The following is a 20,853-nucleotide window of genomic DNA, read 5'->3' as shown; positions in this document are numbered from 1 at the left end:
AGAGATGGATGGAGCACCTGAGAGTAGGGAGTACAGGAGTGGGATCCAGTAGAAGAAAAAGCCTATCATGCAATGTGACAAAGTTAAAGATTGCTATGACAGGTGATACTAAAAGAGTCCTCAATGCCTAAAGTTCCTGGCTTTCTCATTAGTTAGACTGAGTCCTTTAAAAGCAAATGAAAGAATCAGCATTCTTTTAATAACCCAGTGACAAGAAATTGTGCAATGGTCTCACAAAGTTAAATCAGATGTTAACATCCATGCAAGCTGATCCTCAGCCCGCATTCACCTGGGCAGATTGCATGAATGAAACAGAACTCTAAAAATACACAAGAAAAACTTCTCTAGAGCATGTGCTTGGGATGTCCTCCACATTCTGCATAATCTCACTAGAACATATCTGTCAAAAATTCATGTTATTACCACACTTTAGCCAAGAACAGTCTGATGAATAAACCTGTTTTCATTAAATGCAAGCACTGATACTTTGCTGCACATTCAGCTTGCTACATGCTCCTCAAGGTCTGGAAACTCGTTTGTTTGCCTCTCCCTCTTCTATTGTTTCCTCTTCCAACAGCACACATTAATAAGAAATATATGAAGGTTTTTCAGAGGATCATCTTCAGTCCCTCTGAAATTTAAATCTTGAGGTACATGCTCCAGGCAGATGATCTGGCTGTAAAGTAGCAGGCTGCAAAGTAAAAACTTCCAATTTAAACAACTTTTCTAAGAGAATGTCAGATTCAAAAAGATCCTAAAATTTTCTATAGCTGGACAGGAGATATACCAGGCTCTCTCAGTGGAGTCAAAGAGTACTCTTTGACTTGTAAGTAATTCCTCTCAGCCAAGGAGGGCCAAGAAGAATAAACCTGGCAAGTTATACAGCTCTCACGAACTTTTGTAAGGTCCCTCTACGACACTTGACAAGGAAAGAGGCCTTCAGTCCAGATCACCACAGAGAGCAGGAAGGCAATTTGAATGTGCAGAAGCCAGGGCAGTTTAACACCTGGCAGCTCTGACAACACAGAAATAGCAGGATCACTATAAATTAGCCTCTCAAGTCTGACATTCTCACAGATTTATAGACATTAAACACTTGAAACACTGAACTCCTACTGCCTATATAGAGGAAAGTTTTTAATTTACTAAATTTGCATATGATTTTATTTGTCTGGATTAAGATGACATTCACAGGGATTTGATGTACAGACTTGTCTAGGCACATTAGCCAGCCGAGGTAAGAGCCAACAGTTGCATGAATATTTAATTATCCATTTACAGAAGCAAGCTAGTAACAGAGCTGGCCATGCACATGCAAATATTCATCTCATATATGTGATGAGATTTACAATGAGATTTACTAGTGCTGCTCAAGTGTCTAGCACACATGCCTTTGGAAGTCTCCACATAAGAGAACCTACTGTATCCTGTGTAATGGAGAAGTTGTCAGATTTCTGTAATATATTTTTGAATAAAGAGTACATACTGCTGAGTTTATGGAAGAGAACCGCTTACACTTAATCTTACAGATGGTAGAGCCATTTACAGCAGTAGACATGCTAGAGCAAGCATTGTTACTGCTTTCCTCAAGTCAGCACAGCAAAACCAAGGACACTTTTTATGGTGACCACAATCTCTTCCCCAAATGGAAATTTCTGTATTTGGGAGACCCAAAATGGCATTCCAAACACTCCAAAATTTAATTTTTCATTTTCAAAACAGTCTGCGCCATATTTCACTTTGTTTGTTTTAAATGCTCTACTGACTTGAGCTCTTTACAAATTTTCATGTTGCCTGGATTCCTACTTGTGACAGCTGCTTCTGAGAGCGGAAATCACCACCATATTTTAACAGTTCCATAAGAAAACTGGAGATGCCTTTATATACTTCTAAAATTCATGTGAATTCAAGCTCTGCACCTTCTTGTTTAGCATCTCTCTGCAAGCAGCTCTCTAGAGTATTCAGAGTCATTGATTACACAAGGATTAGTGTGGTGCGTTCATTTCAGCCTGTAGCTACAGCCAGTGCACCCTCAAAAATAAGAAGATAATAAACCTTTGTGGAAATATGAGGTGATATGCTAAAAATGTTACTTTCAAAGATTAACACAAGTATTAGAAATAAACTATTTATTTATGGACATTCATTCAAGCCTTAAGTGTTTCAGATGTTTTAGAAGAAAAACAAAATTATCAGCAATTTATTGTCATGCAAAGTGAAGTACAGCAACTACCATCAAAGTGCCTGACACCATAAAACATTGGGAGCAGAAGTTCCAGAAACAGAATGTAATACAGACTCCACTAACATCACCATCGGTGCAAGCTATAGGCAGGGCTATGGTAGCAGGAAGAGAGAAAATCTACCAGAATGCAAGGTGGAGAAATAAAAAATTGCTACATGGTATTTTTGGACTGCTTCTGATCATAACACAGGATTTATGGATCTAAAGGTAAAACAGAATTCAGATGGGATGAAATCCAACTTTTTGCTATTACAAACAGTGAAAAGAACATTAGAGTATGTTTTCCTTCAGTTATAGAGACACTGTAAGAATTTCAGAATAGCAATAGTAGCAGAATTTTAAAATTACCTGTATGAGCTGAGAGTGGTGAATGAGGCCGAGGCAGAGCTGGAGATTGGCTACTGCCCATCAAACTCTTCCTGTTACTTGTTCTACAGCTGTGGGCAAAAAGAGAGGAAAGAAGACATTAGCATCAGAAATACAGTATGTACCACATACGGGTGTTTTGAGATTCTGATACAGAGTTCCTTGACTTCCCAGTTTCCTATAAAAAATCAGTGCTATTATTGTTTTTGTAGGCATGTCCAGGAAGTCTATGATAATAACGGATAATGGCAAAACCAGAAGTTTTCAAAGAAAATACACCATGGATACTTTTCAAGCTTGCACATGTTTGCTGTTCTGTGCAATGACCAGAATTTCCCTGTAGGGTACTTAACAAAATATTTTTCTCTGACTACAGCTTATTTCTCTGCTATGTGCTTTTACAAAATATAAAAATAAATATAATGTGAAACATAATCTCAGGTTTACAATTACCATTCAACAACTAAAACTATTTCTATTTCATTAACTGTATCTTGAAATTACATGCCAGGGAGAGCAAGAATTATCAATCTGAGAATGGTATAATAATTATAAATCTAATTATTGAGATAAATTTCGTATCTGCGCCTTTTGTCAATGGAACAGATTATAACTAAGAAGATAAATGTATTTTTTTACTCATACATTTTTCATTTGCAAAGCCACTAATTTCCCATAACACAAGATCATTAAACAAGATAAGAAGTAAATTAACACATCGATTAAACTTGGGAAGGAGGTATTTTTTGTAAACACATAATACAGTTTTTATATATTAGTTGGCAGATGTTGCTTTCTTCTTCCCTTATTCTACTATAAAGAATATTTTTATAAACATAAATCCCCAACACTACAAACATTAATGCAGAAGGAAAATATTATCCTGAACTAAGAGACCTTAGCTGTGAACAGACTGAAGTGCATATGCTAATGTTTGCAGCTCTACAATCAGAACTTTTCTGTAAAGTTTTAGAAAAATTCCAAACTACTAAAATGGGGAAAGTTTATACACAAAATCATTTAATTATCAAAGCAGACTGCAAGAGAAGCAGATTCAGATCTTACTTGTAGACATCTCAAAAAATGAATTTTGTAACATTATGAGGATCTCTCATTATGTAGCAGCCAGAAAGCAACACTAATTAGTCTTGATATAGTAGTTGAATAAAGTGCAAAAGAATGGAGTTTAATAGAAAAACAGATGCAGAAGTACTCCAAAGTAATACAGACGACAAGGAAAATAAAGGAAAAAAAAAAAAAAGAGGAAAAGTTGAGTATGAAATCAGTACAGATGGTATTTTCAAAATGCAAAAGAAGTCAAACACTAAGATCACTCTCCCCTTCAAAAATGCTTTTTGAAACAGCAAGACTGCCACTTCCAAATCTCTAACAGGTTAATACAAAATCCATCTGCACACCACACAAAGTTTTGCCACATTACTTAATTATTACAGTGATATAACTTTCAACTGTATCAATACTGTAGATCATTTTAAGAAAAGAATGTACAAAATTATTGCAAGTTTCATATCTGGAGTACTAGAAAAGTCAAAACTTACTCAAAACATGCACTGACATTTCTAAGCCAAACAAAAAGGAAGAACTTTTTAAATGTGGAATTATAAACATGTTTTTAGCAATCTGTCTAGATTAATTTCTACCTTTTCAATCACAAAATCTGAGCAAATATTCCATATTCCATTAGACAACAAAGTCTTAATTGTTTGCCCCCTTCTCTAAATTTGTCCAGGTAAAGTCATTGAATTCCTCTTATCAAAGAATGGTCCAAAATTTTCCTTATGGCTTCATGCAATGTCACTATATATTTGCTAAATTTCCTCCCCTTTTCTGCTACTCTTGTTTTAAAAGCTTGATTAACTGTTGCAGTTCTCCAATCTAAAATTTCTGGTACTCATTAGACATTCATTAAAAGACACACAGATTGCATCTATCCACAATGATGTGATGGTATCACCAATATCTGTGATGCAGGCTGGGGCTCAGAGGACCCATGACGTGACCTGAAAATAAGTTTTTAATGGCTAAAATCTGAGATGTAAAGAACCACCACATATTCTGGCAAAAGCAAGTAATAAATTTAAAGCACAAAATTTTTAGATACTCTTCACAGGTTTTGCTACATGTATCATTCCTGGCACTTACTTGTCCCTTGACCTTACTTTTAGAAATTGAGACTTCTATCACTCTTGCCAGAATTTCCTATGTAAATAAACAAATGCCTTGTATTTACTTCTACATTAATATCCAAACTTTACATTTCTCAGTTGAATGTGCAATGTCTTTCACAAATCATTATCAAAAACAACTAATTAAATTTATCTTTGGTGGGTTTTTTTTGGAAGCTGTGTATTTTTAATACTCCGGAGAGTATGATGGCATTACCTTCAATATCAAGATTGATATTACACAATGAGAAATCTTTCCCCCCAGCTGCCATTGCAAAACATGTTTGCTACTTGCTCAGATGTGGCTGCAGAGATAATTTATCTTCCATCATACTCAAATGAAATGTTCTATTAAGAAATAAAAAATAAAATACATTAAGTTCTCCTCTATTTGCCTTACCAGTAAGGTAAGATGCAACTCACTGCATGGAAGGACAAATCCATCCTAGAGCACTCACTGTAAGCTTTGTTTTTCAATTGTGCTTCACAAAGATTTTGAAACAATGTAATCCATCCTGTATAATTGGTGAAACACAATTCCTTCCCCAAAATAATGCTACTATAAAAGAAGGATTTTGTGGATGAAAAAAAAATATACTTCAGGGAACCTTGAAAGATGATCTAAGCTGTCAGAATTCCACAAATACAGGGAAGCAGGCTGGCACAAAAGTATCAATGCATTACTTACTGAACTGTATTTAGCCTTGAAACAGCAATCTTCCTTATACAAAAGAATCTCAGAAGTTAAAACCATTTTAAGACAAAATTGTTTTTTCTAGATCTCTGAACACATCACGTAACTTTCTCCTTCTATTGTTTTCATAAAACTATTCTTCTCCCATTCAAATCTGACAAGATAAGCCAATTGATAAGAGGCAGCCCTGAAATAAACCTTCTTTGTCTGAAGTAAAGTTATAGCCACGCAGGAACACTCTACAGGGATTGTAATTTAGGGAAATATAAACCTTGGTAAACCACGGAGCACTAACCCCCAAAATGCAATTCTCTAAGCCTTGAATTTCATGCTGTGATCAGGTCACATGCCAAGAAGAGACAAGTAAGCTAGGAAGCTGGTAAGATGCAAAGCTTAGAATATTCTTTTTTTTTAAAAAAGAAGACCTTTTTACAAGATGAAAAAGAACAGGAGAGAACACAGAAAAAAAAAAAAATAGTCCCATTTAACAATAACTGAACTTTGGGGAGTGCAGAAAAACTTGAATAGAACAGAAAGTTTACATTTGTTGCCCTTTGCCACCTTCTCTGTCCCACAAGTATCCTTCTGGACTTCCTCTTGGGTGACTACCTATGTGGAAGTCATTAACCTTACACTGTATCAGCAGTGCCCTCGACGAACGGTACTACTACTTAGAATCCAATTCATAATTTCCTATCTGTTTCTCAAATCTTCCCCCCCCAAGACAGGTTCTGTCATACCTCCTGCTCTCTGCCACTGACACTCCTGCCCACTCACTCTTCTCATCCCCATTCTGACTTCTCACCATGTCTCACTGTGGGGGAATTCCTCCTTCACCTTAGCTCCAGTATCATTCCCAATGCACTAACTCCAAGTCACTTCTCCAACTGCTACAGACAACGTTTCTGATGAGAAGCACTGATGATAAAACAGACAGAACACACTACATAGAAAGCGCTTTTGCTAAACTTCTATTGTAACAAAGCTAGGGTGAACAGCACAGCTGCTGAAAGATGCAATCCAGTTGCATCAAGCTTGATTACTTTGCTCCTTAAAAAGCCACAATTCTTCCCATTATCAGGCAAAAGCTATTTGGGTAGAAATGAGGGGAACAGTAAGACTGAAATCAGTAAAGCACAAGACTTGAGTAAGAGTATGGTTGTTAAAACAGAGTTACATTCCACGATCTCCTAGAAACACTAAACAGAATAAAAAGCTGAAGCAGAAATGCAGTGCTTCTAGGACAGACAATACTTCATCAAGAGCTGAAACAGAGGTTTCGGGTACAGTAAGCAAGAAATGGCAATAGTTGTGAAAGATATGCACTGAAATGGAAATTTCTTCCTCTGAATGAGGGCTAAAAGATGAACAAATTACTATCAGTGAAGGTTAATAACTTTTATTTATTCAAAAAAAGTAGGGAAAGCTGGCTATTTTGTTAGAGCCAGGTTTGCCAAGCTTTTCATGGGAAATATGGCAGCAGCCTTTATAATTTGTAATTATTTCATTTCACCATCCTCATTTATTAATATTCACACTTGTAATGAAGATGTATTTGAGGTGTTCACTACCTCTCACAGGCTATGCTGAGCACAGCACTACTCCACACCATCTTAATGGAGGCAAAGATAAGAAGGGGATTTCTCCCACTCTAAGAAGAGGCTGCAAATAAATTTTCACTTGCCAATACAAGCACAAAGAAATTAAGTTACTGCCATACCCAGAATTCGAAGCCTAACCAGGCACACATGAGACAGTAATAATGCAGGGCCAGCCTTCCTATAAAGGCTCCAGGGATAGAAAAAAGGTGTTATAATTTTTCTGGTGTTAAAACTGCATGGTTGAAAACTACCCCAGCAGGAACATACTGTCCCTAGCAAGACTTCACATGTTGCGACTTTGGTTATACAGGAAAGTTAAATTTAAGTTCTATTTCAGTTATATTTAACTTTCTATGAAGGTAGCCAAGGTATGACTTCGTAGTTATTATCTTCAGCAACATTAAAACTGAAGAGTCATTGAACAGTGCACACTGCACTTAGAAAAACCCAGAACATTTGAAGCGAGGAATTTAGTTTGTCTTGGCTATTTTGGCTGGTTGGTTTGGTTTACTTTGCTTTTAAAGAGGCAGCTTTCTGCATTAAAAAGCAGTTCACTGAGTACCTCTATGTGCTCCAGAACCCAGATAAGTTCAGTGGGAAAATAACTGGAATAAATGCAAAAAACAGCTGCCTTGAAGACATAACACACACCGATACTGCAAGCAGCTTCCTTGTCAAAAGTAGCCTTGAAGCTCATGTTTGATGAAGCATCTGCAGACCCAGAAAGTCAAAGTAACACACAGCCTGCACTTAGCACCAGTTCACAACTAGATTGCTTTATGCAAGGTAACAAATCAGCAGAGAACCTTCCTCACTGAATACTGCAGAATTAGAGTTACATTGGGACAATCAAGAGACTCCATCCAGAGATTATGACTGCTACCTTGTTCAAACTTAAAGCTAGTTAAGGCTAAAGAGTAAGGAAGCAAAGGTTTCCAATTTTGAGTTATTTCCTCTCTGACTAAAAATTTCAAGGTGATACAGTAACTTGGAGAAGGGTGCAAACCATCTGAATGCAAGTAAAATATAGCATCAATAACACACAGAACTTTCATTTTAGTCTTTTAAAGGCTGTTAGAATTTCACATTCATATCAATCTATTACCTTGTAGTATTTTCTGATATATTTTACCTAGACTGTATGTCTGCATATACACTCTCCAAATTTGGTATGTGTATATAGATGTGTATATATCCATATACAGACACACATTAATATTTGTATGCATAAAATGTATGCATATATGACAAATATATATATATATCTTACATCCTACCTTTACATCATTGCAGGTACAGTCAAACATTCTACTTACCATATACACTCTCTATGAGGAATTTTTCTATATCACTCTGTAATGTGCTGGGGAAAATAGGCTATTGGGATTTAAATTTTAAGTGTTATAATGGAGGGAGGAGGGAGGGATTCAGATTTTCCTCTTTTGTACGTGAGGTTTAGTCAACTTAAGTAAGGTGAGTTTTAGTCTAAAGAAATGAGTGCTGTCAAAACATAATGAAAATAGCACACCAAGATGCAGCTGCTTGCAGCCCTAGTTTGGTGGTTTGTCTTGATTGAGCCTTTGCAACACTACGCTGACTCCTTTAGCTTTGGCTACAGGCCAGATAAACATGGGCAGTAAGCTAAAGGTCTTCTCTAAATTCTGAAAAACGTGCATGCAACACCCTTCTCCCTACCATTAATACCAATCACCAGCATGCCACTATGCCATCAGAATTCCACCTTTCCTCAATCATACAAAAGAAGAGATTTTGGTATTTTTCTTCATATTTCTAAAAAAAAAAAAATTACAGGGAAAATAAAACGTAAAATGAAATCAATTAGATCTATGATCACCTTTTTCATAAACTGCCTGAAGTTTATGAAACTAACCTAAAACTGCATGCAAGACAGCATCACTGCAAAAACAGACACCAGGAAAAAAATCACAGAATTGTAAAAATATCTGCCAAGTCTCTAGTGACCAGACCTGAGGGAGACTTACACAAAGACTTTTTACACTGAGAAGGGCTTCTCAATCTCCTTTAAACTAGAGTCTTACAATACAAATAACAAGGTCATTACGCCTTCTCAACTGACCTTGCTGGTTGAGTATGTTCAGTGTCTTCAGCCTCACTGACTGCTCTCACTTTTACTCTAGTCAATTTTGATCCATAATTTTTCTTCTTCTTACAAAGGAGAATTATCAGTAGTTACAAGAAATCTGAATTTCTTCTACAGATTTCAAATTACATACTTCTATCTGTCCTGAACCTTCCTAAACCCACTGATTCACATTTAACTCACATTCATCTCTACAGTAACAAAAAATGAGTATTAAGCTAACTACTAACTCCATAGTTGTACAATATTCATAAAATAGCTGCACAAAACTTAAAGTCTGTACTGCAACCAAAGTGAGTATGCAGAGGAGTACATACAAAAAGAATGCTCAGGATGAAAAACTACTGGGCCACTGAATAATTCTGCTTTATTACACCCAAAATTATGTTTTTGCATCTTCACATCATACAACCTATTGAGAACATGATCATGAGGATCATTTAAATCCTACTGTTTCTTGAATTTATACTTTATTTTGTATTCTGACAAAGGAAATAACCCAAGTTACTAGGTGTCTCCTACCATACTGAGAAATTTAACTAAATTCTTTGATACAAAAATGTTATTAATTCAAAATAGAGGGGTATCAGGAAGCTAGCACGAAACGTAGAGGAAAAACATGCAGGGCTGGCCTAAATTATTGTTAAGTATGATTATCTGCATGCTAAGTAATTCAGAACATGCAAAAAAACCCACCAAAAAACAAACAAACAAAAAACCACGAAAAACAAAACAACAGAACAACAGTCAAATCAAACAAAGAAACAAAAAAAGGTCTAACTGAAAAAAGCCAAAATCAGTAGCCACAATGAGGGGTTTATCATATATAACAAGCCTTATCTTAAAAAAAAGTCATACATCACACCTATTAAGATCACAGCATCACTGGTTTGGAGGCATTAACTAAATGAAGTAGTGCCTTGACTTTCGTAGGAGGTAATAGTGCAGAAACTGTTTTCATTAGACAGGAAATACCTATTTACCAGAGGGCATGCCTATCTAGGCTGCAGACAAGAGGTTCAAAAAAGAGGCCTCCTTGTGCTTTTGGGCCATCCCCTACAGTTTACATTAACCCTTATCATTCCATATTGTAACTACAACATCCTGGTGCATCTCTTGAGCCAAGAATGCAGCCAGACTTTTCTACCAAGTTAGAAAGGCTGGGGCAGGATGTTTCTCACTCTGACCCACTGCTGGTTGTTAACAGCTTGGGAGAAACTGTGGGAGCAGATGGAGGTGAGTCAGGATCTTGGATGCCATTTCCTCTGGAGCCACCACTTCACCTCAGGCTGGCATGCTGTCTGCAAGGCTGTAGTACACACAGTGTCACAGGCTATGCTTCCACTGGCTCTGTCCCTGGTCCAGGAGCTAGGCAGAAGCCCTGTTGCTCACAACACAAGCAGTCAGACTCAGTCAAGGGACCCCTCAGCTGAGGGACCATCTCCTCACCCTTCCACCCCCCTCAGTGGGGAACAGTAAGCTTTTCCACATTTACATTCAACAAAGCAGTCAATATACTTTTACCCAGTCAGTCCCTTCAAAAAATAGCCCCAAATAAAACCAACAAACAAACGAGTCCTGTTGCAGCCATATTTCCTTTGAACAACATCCATCCAGAATCAAGGACTAACCACAGTCAATTCCCCCAAGACATTTCAGTACTGCCAGAGAGCCAAGCACATATCCTGAGTTTTCTGTAACTCCGGTTGAAACTGAGGTCAGCAGAGTTCAGAATTTAGATAAAGCATGGGAGTGTCTCCAGATTACAGACCTGTTTGTCGAGTTACGTACCACAGTGAAACCCTCTTCACCTTCTCTCCAGCTTCCTCATTCTGTTTTCCCCTTAGAACTACCTCCTCTTGAGCTTCTTCCCTTCTTACTGGCTCAGAACAGCATTGTTCCTAACTTAGGAATCACCAGGTCAGGATAAGCCATATAGGCCTCTACGTAGCAGTGAGCACATTCCCCAAATAACTTTGAGAGAACTTTAAGGAGTGCTTGTCTTGGGTCAAAGTGTCTGCATGTCATCAATACTCAAAATATCCCAGTGGGTTAAAGTCTGTCATATTTTGAAATTAGGTAGTTACATGCAGCCAGACTAAAACAGCGTACTTCCTTGGTAGATGTCTAAGAGACACCGCAAAAATTACTAATCCTTTTCCAGTTGTGGGAAGAAAACAAGAAACTACATTGTTTGCCCTGCTTCTTGCAATGGAAATTGTGCTTCATCTTCCTTTTAACCTCCTCTATTTCTTGGTACCCATTAAAATAATTTATGTTGCCAAGGCAATATTCACATACAAATAATCAGAAGCTTATTAAAACAGAAGTCTACATAGCACCCTTTATCACATGAAACATGGTCTGCTTTGCGCTGTACTCCAGAGATTCACCGAGGAGAAAAGCCACTAAGAGACAAAGTCCTAGAAATACTTTTTCCTACATTATCTTACAGTATTTTAAAGACAGTTTTATGTTTTCCCCCCTTTGTTTTCCACACCCCTCCCCCACCTTTTTTTCTCATACTCTTCAAATAGTAGAACTAAACTAATCGCATCCTAAAATTCAAGGGTAGGAGATTGGGAGCTGCTTGAAGGAGACATGGTTTTATTTTCTAATTCAGTAGTTCTCTTCTGGTTTAACCTCCAATTATAATTAAACTTGACTCATTTCTCCTATAATTAAGTAGAAACTATGTATATTATTCAAAAGAACAGTAAAGTCCAGACAGGACAGGAATGCTTCTTTCCTTCTTTAATAAATCCGATAGCTCCCATGCTCTCAAAACTATGAGGCTGCACATGATGGATTAAATGTGGTGTCTTCGAACCTTTAGCAATACTACCAAAGACTTAAGAAATTAATAGGTAAGAAAGATAATGTTAGAGCAATGCAACCAGTCTGAAGGAAAACTATACAGCAGATCAAACACAGTAACCAAGGAGTCTGAATTCTTCTATTATCACACCCAGCAGGACAAGAGTCTGAATTCTTTTATTCCTACTTGTGCAGGCTTCCCACTTGGGCAACAAGAAAAACAAAGGAGGAAAAAGCATTTAAGGAGAATAGTTCCGAGGAAATGCATGCTCCTACCAAGAACATAAAGTTAACTTTTAGCCTCTTAAGAACCAGAAGTGGGGTTACACATCTACAGATTGGAAAGCAGTACAGTGATGAAGCACAGCTGCCTACTGAGCATCTGACACGTGAGGGAAATGAGCTTCATCCTTTCAGCAGCACTCTCACACTAATTGCTGTAGATTATCTTCTTTCTTCATCCAAATATGAGAGTTGCCAAAAATTCACAATAAATGCCTACCTAATTTTCAACAATGCAATGTAAATTTGCATCCTTTCTTTATCAGTGGAAGTAACAGGAAAAATGGTCCTTTTCCTTTTTCCTTCTCATGTTTTAAAAAACAGAAGAGGAAATACTATGAAACTAAAGTGTCACATTTTCTATACAAGAAATATAAACACTTCGCAATTAATATTCTCTCCTGCCTTTTCTTTGGACATAATTAGTCAGTAATGCTTAAGCAGTTAATGCACTGAACTTAAAAAAAAAAAAAAAAAAGAAAAAAGAAAAAAACTTTAAAAAAATTTAAATCATTATTTAGGGCAAAATATGGGTGTTTGAAAACTATGCCCTTTACTGGTTAGGAGACTGAATATGAACAATTAAGTGGAAGGCATTCAACCTCAAAACTATGTCTGCTCCCACAAGAGCTCTGGCAGCACCATCAGTGTCCCACATTTGAGTGTGCACACATTGACTGCAGCTCAGAAATTCAGTTTGCAAACAAAAGACCCTCCTCTCTTTAGCGAGACCCACATTCTCCTTCCCTCCCACTGAGAGCTGACCAAAAGTTTTTTTAATTAAATGATAATTAAGCATCTAGAAGCATTATTTTCCCAGGGGAAGGTGGAAAAAAAATCCATTCAGTGTGCCCAGTCAGCTACTGGTCTCTGTTGAGCCTGTGGCAGAGGGCATCAATTACTGCCAGCTATGGCAGCTTTCATGTAGAGGGTGTTTGTTCTGCAGGAACCAGACATCTACAAAGTTATGCTAAAAGGTAAGCGACCAAAGACTCCACAGTCATGATCTTAAGACACCACTACACATTTATCTGCAGCCAGCAAGGTGGCACTCCCCACCAGTCTTGTGGAGCAATAACAAATTGCAGTCTGTTTATGTTGGAGTTTCCAAACACAGTTATATCCTTCTAGTAGCAAAACAATAAATACCAATTTTTTTATAACAGTTATGTCTGATCTAGCTTTTTTTTCCAGATTAAAACTGAGCTTATGTAACGACAAACTACTGATCATTACTTTTCATATAACAAAGCCTCATGGAAATTTAACAGAAAAAAATTAAGTATGTGCTGGCACACAGTTGACACCATTTATAAACTACATAAATGATTTCTTCTCCCCACAGATTTGTATTAGATATAGAGTATCCACAGTTAAAAAGTTAGCTGTGTATCTAAACTGGTATAGTCACATAAGTGATGTCCCTTCTAAAGAAAATGTTACACCATAGATAAAAGTCTTTTATTGGTTCAGAATTTCCCCATTAGGAAATAAAAATAAATAATGAGAATACAAACTGCCTTTTTCAACTGCAGTTATGTACTAAGAAAGCTGTGTCAGCAAGATTAACCTGACACTAGCTACAGCTCAAATTATCATCCCTGTAAAAAACCCAGCACCTAGACTAAGTCTGGGAGCAAACTTCAGCTCCACATGGCAATATAGCTACTGAGGAAGGCAACATATTACACATGCAGATCATCACACTGCATAGTCACGGTGAGGTAACTGGAAAGATCTGAATAATCTCTAGTGAAGTAATTTAAACATCTCCAGGCACAGTCACAAGTGGGGAGGGATGACACAAGCCCTCTGACATCCACTCACTTTTTTTTTTTTATGGTAATGCTTAATCATCAAGTACCACGGAAGCCAGGAAAGATCAGATGACTTATGTGTTTCAGTGTCCTGCCACAGACCTGCAACACATACGCATGCACATTTATAGTATTAAAAATAGTGTAGCATATTGAAAAAAGTTTTCAGTGTTCTATGCTTCATGTTTCAAGTGACTGGATTACTTAGTGAGGTCAGAAACAAATTATCTAGGCCACTGCAAATAAAGTACTGATATAGCATTCATGTTATGTCATCAAATATCCCTTCCTTCTGACATGCTGTGCCACTTTAGTAATTCAAGTCTCTAAATCACAAACAACTGTTCAATTTTAGAATCCCTTTAGCACATCTAAGATAGATTTTCTGCAAATCAAAACACTATAGTGTTGGGTTGTGACCTCTCATATAAGCTCTGAGAAAAAAATGATACATTACCCAGGGAAAGGGAAATCCTTCTCTGCAATGATATACTTCAAGCTCCCTCCCACAGCTGGTGTCCCAGCACAACTAGAACAAAATATGACTTCAAGTTTATCCACCCATTTATACCCCATGAAAATCCGATGAGTGAAACTGGAAAATTAATAGCATTTTTCTAGCAAAAAAACCCAGTACACATTCAACACTAGAAGTTTCCAAGCAGAGTTAAGCATATCAACATAATGAATCTGGCCCACAAAATCCATTTATAGTATGTCTTAAGCAAGACTTCTTATTGTGAATTAAGTTTTACAGAAAGAAAAAGGAATTTCCTGAATCAATTAAGTTTGATTTCTCATTTACATCTCTCCTGACCACTACAATGGTCAGGCACACCTTATTCTCTTATGAAAATCTGAACACAGAAACACAACCAAAAAAAAAAAAAATTAGAACTAACTTGTATACTTTCTATACTAGACTTAAATCTATACAGCAATGCAGGGAAAAGCTAAGGCCATCTTAAACACATTACAGAGTATATAAGCAATTTATAAAAACAACTTTTGCATGTACTTTGCTCTGTAAAAATGCCCATACTGGTAAAAGACTGTTTTACCACCAAAGTAATGTACTAATTACTCACAAACAGAAGTAGGTCACAGAAGACTCATGAAAGCAAATGCCAGTGACTCAGTGTAGAAGGAAGAAGAGAAGGAAGAAAATGAAGCAAGGATATGATTTATAATGTGCAAATAGGTATGAGCTAATAGTGTGAAGAGGAATAATTTCACAATGAAGATGTGATTAATTCACCCTGATGTGTCAAGAATGAAGTATCACATAAAATGACTAGTAAAGCATTATCCACTATAGAGACAAAAAAGCAAGTAGTGGTAATTATAGTAAACATTCTAATTTTGAACACATCAGTTAACTCACTGTCTGCAGCCACGACAGCCGACAACCCATGTGACACAACTGCTGCAACAGAGCAGTGCTACTGGCAGTAACAAGAGCCACCTGAGATGCTGCAGGAAATACTGCTTGTTGAACCATGCAATGCGAGACAGAAAAAATATCTGTCCCAATACAAGCAGAACTGCTGACAAAGGAAAGGAAACTAAAGTGAGTGCACTGCTGTCAAGTCTTAAATTACACAACGTAGTATGTGCAGTCTTCAAGTTCCATCTTCTGGATTCATACAGTGAGTCAAACAGTACAAGTTTTCAGTGTTTGAAGGCAGGGGTTTATTATTGCTGGGTTTGGCTTTTTGCTTTGTGGTTTGACAGTTTTTCTTGGAAGTTTATGTTTCAAGCTCTACTTTGGCAATGGAGAGATTCAAGATGAACGGTTAAGTATCTAAAACCAGACAAAATTAACTTCTGCTAAACTCTACACAGCAGTAATGAATTTCAAATTAAAAGGGACACTGGCTTGGATGCATATGAAGTTGAACAGTGCAATCCAGTGTACATTCTTTTTTCTTCTTTACACATCAATCTTTTCAAGAATTTTGGAAATTTTATCACATAGTTAAAAATATCTCAAGATTTCGAAATCCTGCAAGAACAGATCTGTATAGGCTTTTAAACTTCCAAAAATCCACACTGAAGCAGCAATGTCTCGGGCAGTAGAAACATGACCGTGGACAAAGTAAATTGGAAAGGGAATTTGTCTCAAAGTTTTCAATTCTCTCCTCTCTCAGAGGAGATAAACCACAAAAGGTAATTTTACATTAAGTCTTGTTGCTCATAAGCAGCTCATTATACAAAAGCTGTACAACTGAACAAGAACCATGAAACTTACATTAAAAACTTGGAAAAAAAAATCACGTATTATGCTTCAATGGGTACATGAAAAAAGTAAAAATGGGATCCATAATGGACAAATTTCCCCATTTCTCAACTTAACTTGAATTACCACTACAGCACATCACATTTCACAAATTCTCTAAGATACATTACTATGCTAACAAGTAACTCTTAACAGGCAAGCTAAAATCAAGAGTTTCCACACATTCTGTACTGCCATAAGATTAGTGTCACCATTACTATTCAAAGATTCACATCCATGATTCCACCAAAGAAAGCCATATTGCAGATTACCTGTCATCTTAAGCATCATGGCAGAAGAGAAAAGTAAGCTGAATGTACAGTTTAAGATTAATTCACTGGTTTTAACAGAGGAATACACTGTTCTACTGAAAATAATTTCCTCACCATGCCCGTTTGACATAATGTGCATGGGTTCAAGTAGAATTACAACACCTGACATTCCATGATCTCCTAACCCTCTCAGCAGTAAGAAAGAACGTGCTTAGAGTTTGAACACTCATACTTCATTTCCTGTTTTTTGTAAAATAGAGGCTCCAAACCTCTCGTTTGGTTCAGTGGTTTAATCAAACATTAGATTTTCAATTAACATAAGATCTAGCTCAGCTTTTCAAATAATCATTACAGATGACTTCAGATTACATTCAGCTTGAAAACCAAATGTAGGCATACTTCTGAAAGACAAATTAATGTCAGCAAAAGCTATTTTCTTAAACGTTTTCACTATTAAAGAATTGAGACATTTGTTGGTATTATCCTTTCTTCAAATCATAACCACAAAAATTACCACCTTGAAGATATACATTTAATGATAAAGCACAGATGAGTCAATTTTAACATAATCATATGCTTCTTTATCATCTCCCTTCCATAAATCCATAACTAAACATTATATCACAATGATTTTTCAATCCTTCAAAAACCTTGAGAAAGTCTGTGCAGGTAGGTAATGATGGCATACAGGTTCAGGAGGGCTGGACAACTAGTCGGATGTACATATGGGTGTGTAACCAATTAAAAAATGACTGATTGTTTTCTCAACCTAGCTTACAGAGTTCCGATGTGTTTTTACAGGGATATTTAATTTCTTGCCTCACTGTGACTGGCATAAATTTAGTTGAGACAGGAAAACAGTGACAATTAAATACTAAAAAATAACCAATAAAAAAAAAACCCAAGGTTATAACTGGTAAACTGGCATGCAACAATTTGGTGGAAAACAAATCAATCATCTCTTTCTTCCAAAGTGCTTCATTAGATTCCACACAACTGTGGAGATTATTTATTGAGTGACACAAATTCTTTATTTCTTCATATTTTACAGAGAAATATAGTATCTTGTGCTCCTAATTTTTCTTTATCGTTTCTTTTTTTCCAGAAAATAAACCCAAGCACTAGAATAACAGCTTCACACCCATTTAAAATAGGACAGGTACAGTATCATTCAGCAAAAATCTGCTGAACTCCCAAAACTGGACTAACACTATATTACTGATAGTTTTATATTTGATGTCACATCTTAGCCAGTGAAGCATTTCCCATTCAGAGTTCTAAAAAGAAGTTATAGTAAAATAAATAATATTCTGTTTTTACATTCTGACTACTCACTATGTTATACCAGCCATATTTTTGAAATAGATAATGTAGTCACTCTCTCCAAAGGGCAAATTCTTATCTTCCTATTCACTAATGTCTCCCAGCACATTTTACCAGAAGTAGAAGAGTAGAAACATGTCATTTACCAATGTTGGAGACAGGAATCATGCTGCAGTGTGATACAAAGCTACATGTCACATTCTTTACAAGTCTAGCTTTAATAGTCCAAATGCCTACAGCCATACCTCCTTGCACTGTGATTTTTTCTCATGCTGGGCTATGCAGCACTTGGCTAACTAGCTGCTGCAGGAAACGATGATCACCTCCGAGTCAGAGCTAAGCATACACCCCAGCACGGTGCTGCAGGGTACAGTGCTGTTTTGCAGATGAATCTGGGCTGCCAAGCACATGAGATCATTAGAGATCATTGCTTTGAGGAAACATAAATGCAGTGAAGCACACACTTGTGAAGAAACTCACTGAACATTCTGAAACCAAATCAACTGAATGTGTTTTCCTCAGTCCTAGGCTGCTCCTTAAGATCTCAACTTCCTCAAGCGAATTAAAGAAATAGTCCAATTATATAGACAGCATATTTGTGTTAAGCAACCCCTTGAGAACCTTAAACATTTGTCTGCCAATGTTTCATTTAAAACCAATAATGTCTTTTGATGGAGGAAAAAACTCAAAAAACAAACAAACAAGCCCCACAAAAAACAAGTTAAAAACCCCAACCCCCCCAAAAAAAAGAAACATAAAAAACCAAAACTAAACCAAGAACCCCACCAAAACACCTTCCCAAACTGATAAAGATTAGTCTGTACACACACCGTATGTACAATTGTATGTAAGAGAACTTAGCATCTCTGACAATAAACTGCAATAAGTATGGTTTCAGATTAAATTTAGCATTACACAGCTATCAAATCACAGGCCAAGTATAAAAAGTAGGCAAATTATATTGACAATCTTGTTAAAAGGTTATCACCACTGAGGATGCAAAGAGAAACATGGAAGTTCACTCAGTTTGTTAAGGTGATCAAGTGTTTTGTGGCCACATTAAAGAATAGAAGTCAATTTTTCATATACAAGCAACTAAATCATACCCTCAAGATACACAGATGTTTTCAGAAAGTACTCTGTATAGTTCAATATGGTCATTTTATAAATCCAGTGTGCTGGCAGAAGGGAAGGAAAACAAAAATGAGCCTTAAGCGCAGAGACTACTGCCTTACAGTGTAACAGGAGGGTCCCTTCCAGCTAAGTTGAAACACATGAAATCAATAGTAATTAATCATACATGATGCTTGAAATCATGCATGCTTGAAAATCTTGGCAACCACTAAATTCACCAAGTACATTAACACTATTACACATTTTCTGTTCCAGCGTTAACATGCAGAGAATGCGTGAAAAAATAATTTGCAATTTTGTTTTCTACACATTTTATCTTCTACAAGGACATATGAAAACACAAAATTGTAGGTGCTCCTAGGTATGACCCTACAGCCATGTGGTTATTACTCACAGCCAAAGACTGTGCTAGTACAGGTAGAAATAATGGTGCTTTTTGGTTGAAAAGGTCTTTGGAATAAATGATCACAAGTTGCAGATGCTTTTACTAAAGATTTTATCTAAAAATAATGACTTGATTATTTTCTTTGTTATTCAACACCGTACAATGATTTCAGATTGTAGCCTTCTTCCTTTAGGCTGCAATGGAGTGAATTTGAAGAAACTGAAAAAACAGCCACCTTTGTCCGAAGACTTCTAAAAGAAAGGTATTTTGAGAGATCTGTTATTTCTCACATTTTCTACTTTCAAGAACAAAACCATCTGCGTCCCTCAGGCAACAGAGCAAGCAAAGAGAAGCATTATTATTTCTTATATATGCACTTGTGCTACAAGTCTCCATTGTTCTCCAGATCACAGGAACACAACAAAGGACAGCCTCTGCTCCAAAGAGCTTACACAAGCCCAAAAACCCAGTCTCAACACACAGACAAGACAAACATCTCCAACAGGTTAGAATAGGGTGTGGATGAGGTAAGGTGACAGAAAAGGGTGTGCTACAATTTTTGGCCATCAGGAAGAGTAATCACCTCACTACTCATCCAGCCCATTAGCCCATTAGTTAATTTAAGGTTTCTATTTGCATCACAGTAGAAGGATGCCTTAAGAAGTAATGTTCATAAAGCATAAAACCACCATTTCTGCAACCTTTGTTTTTGTTTGGAAAGGGTTAAAGAAAAAGGAAAAAATGTGATACTGGTCAAAAAACTACTTCAGTACGTCACAGTCAAGTCACAAAGACAGGAACAAATTCACCTTCTACGTGAGTTTCCTTTGTACTGTAAGTTGTTTATGAAGCAATGGTAGCTCTTACTTTTGACAGGACCTGGAAGAATACATTGCCTAATAAAGATAGAAGCTAGTATATTAATGAAAGTTGTTATCATAAAAAAGGCAATTAAAAAGCAAATGCCTTCAAAGCAAAAAATCTGATACTGCATGTATCTTATCCAAGTAACATGAAGCACCACATTTTTTCCAAATCAAATTGCAATGAATTGCCATTTAACTACTTGGACTTCAAGTCTTATTCTCACTTGTGTTCACTTATCTTGAATAGGTGTATTGATAATATTTGCTGCCTTTGCCCCAAGGATGGTTAATATAAAGTGAAATCATCAACTCGTGGTTTATGAGTTTCATATTTACAGAATTTTGGTATCTATTAGAAAAGTGGTTTTATAAAATAATACAAATTTTGTAGGAAAATAACCCTACAGCACCAACTGTTCAGGTGAAATATCTATGAATGTATGAAAATTAGAATGAAAACTGTGT

General features: G+C 36.6%; 1 protein-coding gene across 30 annotated transcripts in view; it reads right to left on the bottom strand.

The window, feature by feature from the left end:
* Window positions 1-20,853, bottom strand: part of MAST4 (microtubule associated serine/threonine kinase family member 4) — a 278,614-nt gene that overhangs the window by 71,702 nt on the left and 186,059 nt on the right. For all 30 annotated transcript variants that reach the window (XM_085566676.1, XM_021534406.4, XM_085566678.1 and 27 more), the window contains one exon: window positions 2,594-2,682. In XM_085566676.1, coding sequence (XP_085422802.1) covers window positions 2,594-2,682 — 89 coding nt within the window. The remainder of the gene's footprint in view (window positions 1-2,593; window positions 2,683-20,853) is intronic.

Source organism: Lonchura striata, chromosome Z (assembly GCF_050655825.1).
Source record: "Lonchura striata isolate lonStrDom1 chromosome Z, ASM5065582v1, whole genome shotgun sequence".
Taxonomy (NCBI): domain Eukaryota; kingdom Metazoa; phylum Chordata; class Aves; order Passeriformes; family Estrildidae; genus Lonchura; species Lonchura striata.
This window is presented reverse-complemented; position numbering and strand designations above follow the sequence as displayed.